This window comes from Mchenga conophoros, linkage group LG1 (assembly GCF_057382185.1).
Source record: "Mchenga conophoros isolate Kocher_MC1m ecotype Shallow Benthic linkage group LG1, M_conophoros_male_GT1.1, whole genome shotgun sequence".
In the NCBI taxonomy this organism is placed as follows: Eukaryota; Metazoa; Chordata; class Actinopteri; order Cichliformes; family Cichlidae; genus Mchenga; species Mchenga conophoros.
The window spans coordinates 36283999-36299629 of NC_140526.1; the positions used below are offsets into that span (position 1 = coordinate 36283999).

The 15631-nt window shown below is 41.3% G+C and overlaps 1 protein-coding gene across 2 annotated transcripts in view; it reads left to right on the forward strand.

Moving 5' to 3' along the window:
• LOC146583725 (Golgi apparatus protein 1-like) overlaps nt 1-14585 on the forward strand; it is a 28413-nt gene extending 13828 nt beyond the window's left edge. The window contains exons 11-27 of one of the 2 annotated variants that reach the window (XM_085276341.1): nt 629-782; nt 907-924; nt 3944-4081; nt 4323-4409; nt 4525-4587; nt 5251-5364; nt 5950-6038; nt 6158-6275; nt 8015-8107; nt 8225-8362; nt 8922-9045; nt 9140-9282; nt 9454-9555; nt 9669-9776; nt 10226-10346; nt 10677-10783; nt 11000-14585. In XM_085276341.1, the coding sequence (XP_085132467.1) occupies nt 629-782; nt 907-924; nt 3944-4081; nt 4323-4409; nt 4525-4587; nt 5251-5364; nt 5950-6038; nt 6158-6275; nt 8015-8107; nt 8225-8362; nt 8922-9045; nt 9140-9282; nt 9454-9555; nt 9669-9776; nt 10226-10346; nt 10677-10783; nt 11000-11167 (1885 nt within the window). In that variant the 3' untranslated portion in view covers nt 11168-14585. The remainder of the gene's footprint in view (nt 1-628; nt 783-906; nt 925-3943; nt 4082-4322; nt 4410-4524; nt 4588-5250; nt 5365-5949; nt 6039-6157; nt 6276-8014; nt 8108-8224; nt 8363-8921; nt 9046-9139; nt 9283-9453; nt 9556-9668; nt 9777-10225; nt 10347-10676; nt 10784-10999) is intronic. The other variant, XM_085276349.1, reaches the window with a different exon arrangement.
• The last annotated feature ends 1046 nt before the right edge of the window (nt 14586-15631 follow it).

Here is a 15631-nt window from a genome sequence, read left to right on the forward strand (position 1 = left end):
TGGTTTATATTAAGTCCAGCTAGATACTTAGCCTCTTTTTTTCATCAGCACGCAAAAGACGTTGTTCTACAGCTCACTGAATTCAAGCATGGTTCTCTAATAGGGTGAAGTGCACTATGGCAGCAAGTCAACTTGTGGCATTTGTTTCCTATCAATTCAGTTCCAGTTCAATTCAATTCAGTTTAATTTATATAGCACCAAATTACAGCCGTATTCACCTCAAGTTGTTTCATATTGTAAGGTAAAGAGTGCTAAGGTGCACAGTGGGTAAAAACCACCAGCGCTCTGCTAAGGAAAAAACTGTAGCATTGCAAACCTCCTCTGGCATTAACATCAGCGCAAAAACTGAGTGCTGGGAGCTTTGTGGTGTGGGATTCCATGCCCGAGCAGCTCCTGTAGGTGTAATGCGCAGGTGGCCCAGTAACTTTTTCCATGTAGTGTATCAGAAAATGTGGCAGGCTGATGATTTTGGGAGTAGTGATGGGTAACATGAAAAAAAAAAAAAAAAAAAAAAAAAAAAAACAGCTGAAACTGTACAATAGAATGACTTGAATCAGCAGGAAACAGGACTTGAAGGAGGTCTGTTTTGTGGGTGTGTTTTAGTATCCATTAAGCTTTTGTCTTCCAGACTGGACCCCATCCTTTATAAGAAATGTCAGGCTGACGCCGCCCGCCTCTGCCACACACACGGCTGGAACGAGACCAACGAGGTGATGCCACCGGGTGCTGTCTTTTCCTGCCTCTATCGCCATGCCTACCGCACAGAGGAGCAGGGAAGACGGGTATGTTGACAGCAGAAGCAAACACTTTAGACCGCACTAAGCTGTTTAGGTATAATATTTTGGTTGGTTCAGGGTTATATTTGGTCATAGCAACAGGCATAACTCTGTTTTTTAAATTTAACAGGCGAAATCTGAAAAGCAGGTAAGAACTCTGATTTTACCTAAATCAGCTCGTACTGATCCTGGTGAGGAGTTAACTGGATGATGATTGTAATGGTGATGGTTGGAGCGAGGCTGAATCAAACTGTTAACCCCGTGGTGGCGCTAGAACAACTCGGGGCATGATCAGAGTCAGTCTAATGTCAAACTTTACTTCTATGGAACTTCAAATGTTTAAAAGTGTGAATGATGATGTGTCTGCATTAAGTTATGAAAAGTATCTGGAACTTTTGGTCTTAAGCATCTTGCCGACGCTACAGGAACCTAAAATTAAAAGACACCCAAACTAATGCAAAAGTGCTCTTAATTTTGGTATATAGATGGTAAAAGCAAGTCCTTCAGAGGACAAGAGCACATTTTAAAATCCATCATGAAACTATGAAAGCTAATCTAGGAGCAGGATTCAGTTTAGTTGTTCACTCTCGTGACACAAATTGCTACTGAAGTGCTGGCTTGTACCCTTCTAAGTCACAGGTTCAGTAGTTCAAATGATGAACCCTGACTGCTCTGCTTTGTTTTGAAAATCTGTATAATCACTTTCTCTCTCTTTCCAAAAAATTAATGAGTTGGAAATCCACTTCGCCCTGATTTTGAGTAATTATACTGATTATAAAGAAGACCCTTGACAGCTTGATTTGATATAATTATATGGTCTCAGTAATCATGGTGTATGCATGTGTCACAAACCTTCAGTGTGAGCGCCAGTTCAGAAAAGTGGGACATTTTAGCTGTTTCACACATCCACACAAAAGAGCCTTTACTACGTGTGTAAATGCACAGTCATTTGGCAAGCTAAACACGCTTGGATTAAAACTTGAAACTGTTGAGCAGCTGCAGGAAAACAAGTGGTGCCACTAAACAGATAAACACTAAAGATCAATATTTGTCATGAAAATTAATCAGTTTAAAAAAATAATGAAAAAACAGCAGTTGAAAAGTAACTTGGCGCAAAAGAAAATGCTTCAAATCGTGCTTCATATTCAGTCCATGTTGTGATGATTTAACTTCCCTCGTGTTTTAAAAGCAATGCATCCAGATTGGCTCATGGTTGAAAGCGCTGTCTTGAAAATGCTGTCCTGAATGATGCGTTTTTTCTACAAATGGAGAAAAGTTCTGCTTCGTGATAGAGTTTTACTGTAGGCAGCATGAAACGTTCCACAGAGATAAAAAGCCACTCGAGGTTAGTAATGCGTCGTGGTACATTCAGAGTCTGCGGTGAATGGGGATGGTGACCTCAATCAATGCAGGCTGTGTTATTGTAAATCAGTACATGAGTAACCAGGAGAATTCAGGTTTTTAAAGATTTTTCAACTGCTCAGTTGAGAGCTACTCACACACACACACACACACACACACACACACACACACACACAACGGGCCCTTTCCAACACCTCGTGCAGACCCACACAGCGGAAATCCACCAGAAGCCTCTCCCACCCAACGCGCCGCTCTCCTCCAGCTTATATCACCTCTGGAAGGTAATTGGTGATAAACGAGGGCAGACGAGCAGCAGCTGCTTCCTGAGGGAGACGGCAGGGGCAAAGAGAGACAAGGGGGAGGGGCAAGAAAAAGGAGGAGGAGAGGGAGAGGACAACACCACACCCACACACTCCCACAGCCTCACGGAATGTAACAGTTTTTTTTAGCTTTTTCATCAAATTTCCTGAAAATGACAGATTATTGAAAATAAGGATTTACAAGATGACAGAGGGGATTTCTTTTTGGCTTCCTAGCTGGTATAGCAAGTCTGGGCTTTAATCTCTTGGTCACCAGGTAGCGCTGCAACACAGTACTTTAGTGCAGGTCATATGGTTTTCCTTATTTTGTGTTGTATAGTTCTAAAGTTCCCCAAAAAATTCGATCAGTACAAACAATCCCAAGCTCAGGGTTCAGACTGCTACTATAGAGTACTATGCAAAAGCCTCGAGCAGCCCTTATTTCTTCACATAGTTAATGGGAAACTGGTCCAGTAAAGTATTATAAACATAAATGGAAATTCATGGCCACCTTCTTCAGTCAGTCAGTCTAGTCTTTGTGGGCAGTTCTCTCAGGTGCTTTGCTGTTTTTTTCCCCTTCTTTAAGGACATGACTTACTTATATTGTTTGTCTGTTGTAGATATTTTTTTAGGTCTGCCACTAGTTTCCTCAGCTTTTTGAGGGACACGTTTCACACCATTCCGAGACAATTTCAAATTGGCCTGGAGTTAGGTGTAAAAACAGTCCTCTGAAAACAGACTGTACAAAAACTGGATAAAAAATGAGGGGAAAAGCAGCAGAAGTCAAACAAAGATCTTCTGAAAGGCTGGAGAACTGTTGCTCCGGACCATTTTTTTTTTAAAAGTAGAAGAAACTCACTTTGGATGCAAAATACAAAGAAATGAGGGGTGGCTCAGGACTTTTGCACAGTGCCGGCTCTGTATGATCTCAGAGCAACCAACCGCTGTTTAAATCTTCTGTTTGTGAGAGGCATCAGGTAGACGATGAACTGAGAGGCTACATCAACACCCAGTGTAAGATACCCATGTTTTTAACTATGAATCATGCATAATACCCCCTTTTAATCTAGTGAGCTACATATAGCTTACAATTTATACCCCTTTGAAACCCATTTAATCTACATTTCATTTAATTTAATTAACTAGCTATCCATTTCCTCCATCCAAAATAACATGATAATGATAAAAACTGGAAGTCCGGGTAAGGCCCCAACCAGAGAGAGACTAACTGAGCAGACTGAGAATGTAAGCAAACAAATAACAAACCAACTACAACGCCAAACATAAAACCCTGTAAAGGGTGTTCTCTGCCAGCAGGGTCTGTGCAGTTCTGTTGGGGAAAAAAGGCAAATGATTGTGACAATAATGTTCATTATATATCAGAACCTGGCACTTACTAAACTACTTAATACACATCCACACGTCATCATGGGTCCTCACAGAAGAAAACTGTGAATGGGTGTGTGTTTCAACCTTGTGACCAGTGATGTATGTGTTTGTTTGCAGTTATCTCGGGACTGTAAGGTGGAAGTTCAGAGGATTCTCCACCAGAGGGCGCTGGATGTGAAGCTGGACCCAGAGCTGCAGAAACGCTGCATGACCGACCTCGGCAAGTGGTGCAGCGAAAAGACAGATGCTGGACAGGTGAGCACACAGCGGCCGTTACTGCTGCTTATATCTGTTAGAGTTCTCTGACGCCATTCTGGCAGCCTGTGGTCTTTGATGTGCACACAGTGTCATAAATCCTGTGGCTGGAAAATACTGGGACTAGTCTAGTTCACATGTAAACCGGCCTATAGATGCAGAGGTTCACACATTAGGGGCTGCCGCACAGTAATGGTTGAAATGCTCTTGTTCTTGCTGCTGAATGTGTGCCTCTGTCCAGGAGCTGGAATGTCTGCAGGATCATTTGGAGGACTTAGTTTCCGGCTGCAAGGACGTCGTGGGCAACCTGACAGAGCTGGAGTCAGAGGTTAGCAAAGCTAAACCGAAAGCAGGCAGGAGCTGTTAGAGAAACAGTGTTGACACAAGTGATTCTTGTCTCACCTTCACATTTATGACCCGTTGCTGTCTGTTTCGTTGTTCAGGACATCCAGATCGACGCTCTCCTCATCAGAGCCTGTGAGCCCGTCATTCAGGCACACTGCCACGTGAGCATATTTGACTTTACCTTAGGACACGTGAGGGAAAAGTGGTGGCGGTAACCTGTTGCATGCCCGTTTGTGAAGTTATGTAGAGTGGGTATTGTGTCAAAGAGACTTTAAAACATTTTGTCTTCAAACCTCAAATGCTAAAAATCTGCAGGGTACGTAAACATATGTTTCAGTTGCTCACAGTGCTTTTGGTCTTGTTTTTTTACTGTGTTCATGCCTACACATGGGTTGGCCAACACTAATGCATTCTTTTCTGTTGCTTGCATTAAAATAAATGTTATTCAGTGTGGTTCCTCAAGAATATACACGTTAAAATAATCAAAGGAACACTTTTTATTTAGACTATAGCATCAAGTCAGTGAAAACTCTAGAATATTGGTCTGGTTAGTTTAATAGCTCAGAGGGTTGTTAATCCAGAAGAGAGACAATTACTTTAGAGAGCTGGACAAGAACAGATACCCATCAACAGGATCAGTATCTGTTCTTTTGTGTAAGAAGGAACGTTTTTTTGAGCCGTGTATTTATTTTCCGGAGTATAGTCGGAGCATTTTCATTTATTCCACTGAACAACGACACTGTGGTGGTGTTGTGCGTTGTTGTCCCTGAATGTCACGTAAATAGAAAGATTTTGGATGTTTGCATTGTTATTTGTGTGTGCAGGATGTAGCTGATAACCAGATCGACACAGGTGATCTGATGGAGTGTTTGGTTCAGAATAAACACCAGAAGGAGATGAATGACAAATGTGCAGTTGGGGTTACACACTTCCAGCTGGTGAGTGATCATGAAATTCTGTTTTCTGTCTCTGTTTCTCTCTTTACTCTGTGATACCAGTTTCTTTTTCTTGTTGTTCGGGGCGATCGTGGCTCAAGAGTTGGGAGTTTGCCTTGTAATCGGAAGGTTGCCGGTTCGAGCCCCGGCTTGGACAGTCTCGGTCGTTGTGTCCTTGGGCAAGACACTTCACCCGTTGCCTACTGGTGGTGGTCAGAGGGCCCGGTGGCGCCAGTGTCCGGCAGCCTCGCCTCTGTCAGTGCGCCCCAGGGTGGCTGTGGCTACAATGTAGCTTGCCATCACCAGTGTGTGAATGTGTGCGTGAATGGGTGGATGACTGGATATGTGAAGCGCTTTGGGGTCCTTAGGGACTAGTAAAGTGCTTTATAAATACAGGCCATTTATTGTTCTTGTCTTTGATTTTGAATTTTATCTTCAAAGAGCTGATAGACTCAGAGAAGCTTTAATATTTGAATATTGTTTTTGAGTTACACAATAGTGACAACAAGAATGAAATAAATGCAAATAATTGTAAAAACGAAAAAAGGATAATACTATCACCATAGTATCCCTGTGCTTCTCTCTCAGATTCAAATGAAGGATTTCCGGTTTTCCTATAAGTTCAAAATGGCCTGCAAGGAGGATGTTCTGCGCTTGTGTCCAAACATCAAGAAAAAGTGAGACTCTATGACTGCTAACCAATGAGAATAGTGCAAAATCTCCTTGAGGTTGAGCTTTAGTTTAACATTTTAACTGATTTAATTGGACATAAGTGACTCTCTGTGTGACCCTGCAGAGTGGATGTTGTCATCTGCCTCAGCACCACAGTGAGGAATGACACGCTGCAGGAGGCCAGGGAGCAGAGGGTGTCTCTGAAATGTCGTAAACAGCTGCGGGTAGAGGAGCTGGAGATGGTACCACACACACACACATACGCACACATGCAAACACACTCAGACTTCTTTCAGACAGTCTGCCAGCCACAGTGTTACCTAACCCCTAACGTATCCATGACAACACAATGTTTTGCTTATGTCATTTGATCTCAGCACTTTAAACTTAATTTTAGACTGTATATAAAAATGGACATAGCATCCAGGTATAAAAAGTGAAGCCAACATAGAAGTGTCTTCAGCCGGGATTATCTTTAAATTTGGTTAATTAGCTAATGACTGTAAACTTGCTCCTCACACTGTTGCCAACATGAAAGTGTAAAAATGTACAGACAGTTTCACGTATTTTTGATGGATGGGTCAATAAACCTGCAGTGTGGGAAAAAGTCAAAAGCCTCCTTATTGTCAAAACAGTGGTGACACCTATTAGCTAACATTGAAACATATATGAAACACACAAGTAGCTTAATAGAAAAAAATAGTGTTGCGCTAACGAATATAGTTATTGCATTGACATGTTCCAACAAACAGATTCAATTCAATTCAATTCAATTTTATTTATATAGCGCCAAATCACAACAAAAGTCGCCTCAAGGCGCTTCATAGATACAGAGAAAAACCCAACAATCATATGACCCCCTATGAGCAAGCACTTTGGCGACAGTGGGAAGGAAAAACTCCCTTAATGCGCTCCATCATCTTGAATAGATGTTTTATGTATGTGTCTAGAGACCAGCCGCATACGTTTTACACCAAAGGCAGAGGAGAAGAGAACTTGTAGGTGCTAGTGTGGCATAGAGGTAACATGACCGCAAGCCTCCTCTTCATTACCGCAAGCCGAATTTCCTGACCTGAACTCAGGGCTCTAACATACAAAAACATGAATAAACGTGCACATTTATTGCCGGGATTGCTGCAGTTACTTATTAGCAACAGGTTAGACATGCAACCTTCCAGATAAATAGATGTGAACTTCACTGACTCGTATCGGACTCTTTACAGTTTTACAGCCTCCACAATTCACTAACTTAATGTTTTATTCAATATGGCTAGAAACCAGGAGCTGAGCTTATAAACCTATAAGCTGGGAAGTGTTTACTGAGGTCATAGAGAAATCCTTCTATACAACTGGAAGTCTTTTTGTAGCCATGGGAGTTACCCGAGGCCCATCTGCATTAACTTCACTTTTCACAAGGAGGATAAATCCATCTTTTTACTATGTTCATAGTGCAGCACTGGTGACTGGAGTTTTACTGTAATATGAAAGAAATCTTGCAAAGTTGATCTTTCCTGGTCAACACTGATCGGGAATGTCGCTATAAGAAATAACTTTTCTTATCAGTATCTCACGATAAGAAACCGCTACTTCCGGCTGTTCAGTGGTTTAAACACTAGATGTCCTTTATGACACAACCCAAAAGGGACATGTGTCTCCATCTTGAATCAGACTAGGGATCTTTTCCTCATTAAGGGAATGTGTAAACTACGACACTATAGAACCACCAAGTAATGTTTAAGTCCTACAGTTTATAGACCAGCATTAAAGTTAGTGTTTCCTTAAGCATAAGTTTTTTTAGGATTTATAAAACTAGACAATAACACACTACTGTGTGAACTGTGATACAGAAAAGCACCACGGGACATTTAATCTGTAAAACCAGGTTCTACTTTGGTTCTACTTTTACTTTTGTCAAAAATCAGTTTTGTAAAAATTTTTCTAAGAAAAACACTAAAGTTTCCTTTTTTTCCCTCTCATTCAGTCCGAAGATATTCGGTTGGAACCAGAGTTGTACGAGCCCTGCAAGTCAGACATCAGTCGTCTGTGTCCCAACGTAGCATTTGGTAACGCTCAGGTAGGGAATGCAGAGTGTTGTGTAAGAATAGAAGCATTGTATTGTTCTTTTCTGCTGTTTGCCTCCACTCTTTATCGTTCTCGTCTTCACTCGTCCTGGCCCTCTGCTCCTACTCAGATGATTGAGTGTCTGAAGGAGCAGAAGAAGCAGCTCAGCCAGCGCTGCCACCAGCGGATCTTCAGACTGCAGGAGGTGGAGATGAGCGACCCCGAGCTCGACTACCAGCTCATGAGAGTCTGCAAACAGATGATCAAGGTGATGGAGGCAGGAAAAAGGGAGAGGAGATCGTGGGGAAAAGCACTGGGACTGAATTCTGTCATTGTGGTGCTGTGTCTTTGACTGAGAGTTGTGAAACCTCACTCTTTTATTAAAGTTTTTTCTCATCTATACCTTTGTGCTGCAAAACCTGCTGAAATAGTTTGATAGGAAACTTCTACTGATTTAATTTTAGCAGTGGTTTACATTTTATAATCTTAGCACATATTCTTTATATAAATTGTAAACCAAAAAGTAGCTATATGTTTAAGAAAGATTTAAAGGAGTAAAAACGTGAGTGTTTTACAACCTGAAATGAGTAAATGGACTTAATTCCTCTTCACAGATGACCCACGTTCTGGACTTCCTGTGATTTTGCACACATTTACCTTTCAGTTACTTTTTCTGCATATTTACTTTTATATGTACAGTTTTACAGCCTCACATTAACTGTTTAACACAGTGTGACTAAACTATGGCTTTATGGTCTTTTTGGAGTAATTGTCAGCGTGTTCCTAGATCTCATTATCTGTACAAACACCATTACTCTCTCCTGCAGCGGTTCTGTACAGAAGCGGATGCCAGGAATGTGCTCCAGTGTCTAAAGCAGAATAAGAACAGTGAGCTGATGGATCCCAAGTGTAAACAGATGATCACCAAGAGGCAGATCACACAGAACACAGGTATTCACACAGAACCACACACAACCACACACAGAGTCCCGTAAAAAAGACCGTAGCGTCCTCTGTCCTCATCCTTGTCTTCCTCCCCCTTCAGATTACCGTCTGAACCCAGTGCTGAGGAAGGCATGTCGAGCCGACATCCCAAAGTTCTGCCAGTCCATCCTGAACAAAGCAAGCGAGGACGGTGAACTGGAGGGTCAGGTCATCGCCTGCCTCAAACTCAAATATGCTGACCAGGTTAGAGCACAACTCTACTAAGGTCGTGTTTGTTTCAAAGATACAGGCAGACATTGTTTTTGCTGTAAGTTGTAGTGTATGCCTTTCAACAGTGTTGTGAAAGACGAAAATCTATAACATGGTGATTGATTGTTGTGAAATTGTGTGTTTTCTGACCGGGGTTTGTTTTAGAGATTGTCTTCAGACTGCGAAGACCAGATCAGAGTGATTCTCCAGGAGTCTGCGCTCGACTACAGACTGGACCGACAGCTGCAGATGCACTGCTCAGAAGAAGTACGTGCTTACACACACACACACACACACACACACACACACACACACACACACACACACACAAAGACAAACAAATGAACAATTCTCTCCTCCTTTTTTTTCTCCCTCTGCAGATCTCCAGATTGTGCGCAGAGGAGGCGGCTGCCCAGGAGCAGACTGGTCAGGTGGAAGAGTGTCTGAAAGTCAACCTGCTTAAAATCAGACAGGAAGCCTGTAAAAAGGTACGTGTCCACAGTACAACATAAGATGAACTTGATTATTAGCATATTTCTGTTGGTTTTAAAATATCATGGACATTTTGCAGTGTGTAGAATACTGTACTAGTACAGTATGTTTCAGAAGGCTTCAAAATATGAAAGGAGCCAAAGTCTGAACACACAAATGAAAACTTTAGCGTCACTGTGACTGTTGCTTCTAGATGATCTCATTATTTTCATTCATAGTATCATAGAAGAAGGAGGGAAAACGGCTGAAAACTCTCATTAGCTAATTTGGCACACTTAGCAAAAAAGTCTAACATTAGCCACCAAAAGCTACTGGTTACACTTTCAGGTAACCTTGTATGTTTTTGTTTTTAGGTGTGTTTGTTTAGGTTTCACAGCAACAAAAAAAATGCTCACTGAATCTTAATGTAAAAACTCACATATCCCTTATTTGTTTGTGTTTGCAGGAAGTCCTGAACATGCTAAAGGAAAGTAAGGCAGACATCTTTGTGGACCCGGTCCTCCACACAGCCTGTGCTCTGGACCTGAAACACCACTGTGCTGCCATCACGCCGGGCAGAGGACGACGTGGGTGCTTTCACACAATCTTTCTTCTTGTGCAAAACTGTCAGGCTGGTTAGATGGAGTCAAGAAAGTATTCTAATCAGAGTCCGCTTCCCAATCAATGACTGTTTACTAATAAAGTTTGCTTGTCCATCTTTACCTCAGCCTGAAAGGCTCATGGGGTATCATTGTTGTCATGCCAACAAAAACTCAAGAATCAGGCAACATAGGATTTTCAAATTGGTACCACAGGTGCTTCTACTAGGAGGCTGAGGGGTTTGAATGTCTTTCACTGAGATTCTTTTTACTGTGTTTGGTCACCAAAACTAGATTTTTCTGTCCCTCTCCATGCAGAGATGTCGTGTCTGATGGAGGCGTTACAGGACAAGAGAGTTCGCCTTCAGCCTGAGTGTAAGAAGAGGCTTCAAGACCGCATCGACATGTGGAGCTATGCTGCAAAGGTAAACATCAGTAGTTGGATTACTGTGACAATTGGGACTAGAGCTTCCACCCTGATGCCAACACACAGGTAGCATCAGAGGAAGAGTTGTTAGGTTGCGTAATGTAGTTGCTGTGAGTACCTCAAAACATTTGTGCACTAATCATTCTATTAATGTAAAGATACTTCACTCTATCCAGGCAAACACTGACGCAAGCCCCCTCCCTCTGTGCTATAGGTGGCACCAGCAGAAGGCTTCTCAGACCTGGCCGTGCAGGTGATGACATCACCCTCCAAGAACTACATCCTGTTCATGATCGCACTGAGTGTGTGCGTCCTGTTCCTGGTGGGGCTGCTGTGCGGTCGAATCACCAAGCGAGTGACGAGAGAACTGAAGGACCGATAGAAGACTGAGCACCCCGATGCTTCCGAAAGAACTGAGCCCTTAAACCTTTCCCTACCTTCCTCCTCCTCTTCCTCCCCCTCCTCTCTCAGATGCCCGATCTGTAACCAGCCAGCCTGCACAGTGCCAACACCAGTGCCCAGCTCTGGACCCCGTTACCCCCTCAATGAATCCTAAAATCTCCCTTTGGACATCTCCAAACTCTGCGATAGCACCGGCTGTCTGATTCAAGTGTTTTTCCTCAATCATGGTTTTTTTTTTTTTTTTTTAAACAAATCTGCTTTCGCTGACGATCTTGTTTGAGGTTCTAACTAAGCGCTGTTCTTGATGTGACTGAGGGCTGTTGCTTCTGGGGCTAGAATTGCTCTCCCACCCCCCACCCCCCGGTTCAGTCCTGACGCTTTTATTTTTGTGATATTTAATGGCGACTGGAGCATGCAGCGCAACAGGAAACCGTTTCTTTGGAAGTGACTGCAGCAGCCTGAGTCGTTCAACTTTGTGGTTGAATTCTGACAAGTTCCTGTTGCTTTGAAACATTTTCTCATCAGTGACAAAGTCCCATCCTCTCTTCCTTCATCTGGACCAGTTCAGATCCATCTCGCTTCTTACTGACTGGAAATGAAGGTCCAGCTGCTCTCAATATTGTCATTGACTGGATTGTCCTGCGCACATGGTTTTAAAACTTAATTTAAATGCTAACTTCATTGCACTTTTGTTTGTTTGTTTTTTAACATTATGCCTTATTTATTGTCTGATGATGTTTTAGTTTCTTTTGAGTTTGATTGATCTTTTATGTTTTTTTCCTGGAAATCCAGCTAAATACAGATTTTGTAGTCTACAGTGAGACATGCAGAGACGTACAGCTGTGTATGATGGAGCTTTAAAAGTACTAATTGTAAAAGGTTTAAAACCTTCCAAAGTTAACTAAAATGTCGAGAAGAATGTGAAGAAAGAATTGCTATGACTTAGAGATGTCAACTAGAGCTGAACTAGGACTGGACTGTACCTTTCATGCAATACTCATTTTCACCATAAGATGGTACTTCTGTTAAACCATAGTAGCGAGGCAAAAAGCAAAACCTCTTGAGGAAATGAGCAGGTAACTAAGGCCTTTGTCATAGGCTTCAACACCAGTCAAAGACTTTCTGGTGAATGGTTTCTATAGGTTACTGGCAGTCACAATGAGGTCCTGGCCCAAAGGCTTACTTTGTGTTGCGGTCACTAGCAGAATGCTGCGATTGCCCAGAGTGTTTGCCAACATGTCTGCAAACTCTTGATAGCTAACCACAAAGTGGTAGTGAAACTTAGAAAAGTGTAACACAAACAGGAAACTGAACCCATTTATCTTTAAAGTAAAAGTTGTACGTAACCATTGAAACCAACACTTTTCAAGACGCAACATTTACGTCTTGAAGGTGATTGATTTCTGTCTGTGGTCTGCGTGACACTCTTTTACATTTTACAGCCACTTAGTTTAGGGAGTTTAATATAATATAATATAATATAATATAAAGATCCTTGAGGTGACCGTTTTTGTGATTTGGCACTATATAAATAAAATTTAATCTTTAAAAAAAAATTGCGACTAGTTGGGGAGTGTTTGCAGACTTTTGTACAAACTGTACAGCACTGTATGCCTCTTTACAACCAATTTCATCTAGTGACAGCAACATACAGGAACAATTCCCCCACTAAAATCTAAACTTCAACAACAGAACACGTCCATCCACATTTCAGCAGAGCTGCTGGTAAAGCACTGCCCTGTTGTGGTCAAAGAAATCTTTTTCAAAAATTTGTGATGCGGTTGAATGGCATTGGTGATGTACAAGAGAACACCATTAGTTACTCACTTCCATTAAAACCACTAAAGATGGATGTTGCCCTTCGTTTTGTAAAATCCTGTTTTGACTGGAGTATTTTAAACATCCTCATCGTCTTGGCAATTTGAAACCAGACATCATGAGACGTCATCCCCTGTGGACTATTAGCAAAGTATTAGAGCTGATATTAACTAATAATTTCAGTCAATATTAACTATTTACCGATGTATTGGTATTGGCACTTATAATGCTCGATAAATTAAATGTAAAGTACCAACAGGAGAGAAACCCTTCAACCATTTAACTAGTGAGTCTTTTGAGTGTTGATATTCTGTAGTTTGTCCACCAGAGGGCACTCTGCAACTTTGGTGTTGACAGCATGTGTTTGGAGTGCCACAAACACAACAACCTGCTGGCCTGAGAAAAGTTGGGAGTGTAAACAAGTATATAAATAAACTACATGCAGAAAATGTTAGGGAAATTTGTTTATGCTTTGTTTATCAGAAAGAAAAATATCAGCAGGTATATCGGAATATCAGACTTTTAAATGGACAATATCAGAATTGGTATTGGTCTAAAAAAAAAAAAACTATCTACAAAGAATGTTTCCACATGGGCTTCCCTTTGAGACCATCTTTTATCTACAGTCTATCAAAACCACAGTGGTTTCCGGTGCTGGGTCATGTCTTAAACTTAAAACATGAACCAGCACTGTCTAAAACTGATACATTTAAAAGTAGTAGTGATTTAAAAGTGTATTGGTCATGGCTGCAGTGGGTGTGTCCTTTGCATCATAGAACCTCAGAACTGGGTCATTCCTACCAGGTAAAGGAGACGTCCGGTAACTTTTCCACCCAAACGACAACTGATGAGCAGCGTGAGAGTTTTATGTAGTTCTCCTAATGTAGATTTTGCATTAAAGAGCTCAATCAAAGCTAAATAATGTTGACATTACATCAAAATCCCGTGACTATGAATCATTGAGTCTTTTTTTTTTTTTTTGAGCCATGCAAATCATTGCTTTGCAGTTAAATAACATGAAAAGATCCAAACATTTAGCCTTTTCTTCTTAAAAACAGTAACAAATGTTAACTTTTTCACTTTATCTGATGTAAGTCACATCTACATAGCCTCATTTATTAATTTCTGAAAATATTTTTCGACATTAACCAAATTTGTTTTTAAACAAATCCTTTGCAGCTTTTTGTGGTGAATTATTTCCCATCAGTGATATAAAAGCAGTCACAAAGATGAATATTTCTGATTTCTGCTCATTAACAAAAAGTGAACACACTCTGAGAAATGGGAAAAATATCTTTTGGCAGGAGATCACTGCTTTGAGCGTTTCTCAACAACCTTTTTGTTTCTGTGTCTGTCTGAAGTCAGATGTTGAATAAGAGATTTGACAGAAAACTAAAAACCGCTATCAAAACCAGTTTTGTACGGAAGTCTCCATGTGGACAAATTTCATCGCTGTGCAGTTTTGTTCTTCTTGGAATATGCCATGTAGTATGAAAATGTAACATCTATCATTGTGAGATTTGATTTTGCTGTACAGATAAAATTAGTTGATTTAATAAAAATGTGTGCAGATTTTCATATCCTTGCCTCAGACAAAGTCCCTTTTTAAGACCAAATAAGTTACAGCTCTTATATGTTTTGTGTTTAACACACAGTCACAGCTGAAGAAGCCTGCACATTCCAAAAGGCTCAGAAACATGCTTTATGTCTTTATCTACACCACACTGCATTTCCACAGTGGGTCTTTTGTCCTGTCTCTCTTCCCCTACCCTCAGTTGTTTGTGACAGATGACAGCCCCTCCTTGAACCTGGTTATGTCGGAGGTTTCTTCCTGATAAAAGGGAGTTTTTCCTTCCCACTTTCGCCAAAGTGCTTTCTCATAATGGGTGGTATGATTGTTGGGTTGTTTGTTTTTTATTGTAGGGTTGTTAACCTTACAATATAAAGCACCTTGAAGTGACTGTTGTGATTTGGTGGTATAAATAGATTTGAATTGAATGTGAGTGAATGAAGACCAAAGATAAACATGTCCTCTGTGGCCTAACCCACTGCTTTATCACTCATTATGCCTACAGCAAGAGCCGTACATGAAATGTCGGTCACTGCTGCCCAAGAATAAAAATTTATTACATGTAGTTTAAAGTAAAAATCTGTTTATTTGTAACTTTTCAGTACTAGGCATTACTCAGACGAATGTTTACTGACACAGAAGCGTCCTCGTGCCTCTGCAGAAGCTGACTGCTGTGACGCAGCAGAGAGAGGCTCATCCTTGCTCATCCTCCAACAGTTGACATCCAGTGTCAACTGTTGGAGCTGATCCTTCTGCTTCTAAAGAGCAGAGAGAGAGAGGGAGAGGGCAACAAGCCATTTCACAGAGACCTTTGAAGATGTGCCAGTTTACCACTCACAAGCCACTTCACTAGCACTGCATCAAGTGCTTTGCAGTCCGACTGGCAAGAAGTGAAAGCAAATAAAAATAGGTCCCTGCTGTATTCGTGAGGATAGTACATTTGAGTACCAAGTTGGAACCCCTTTTGCCTTCAGCCTTAATTGTGGCATTGATTGAACAAGGCTCTGGAAACATCTTTAGAGATGTTGGTCCAAGTGCCCACTCTCTTCTGCTTCC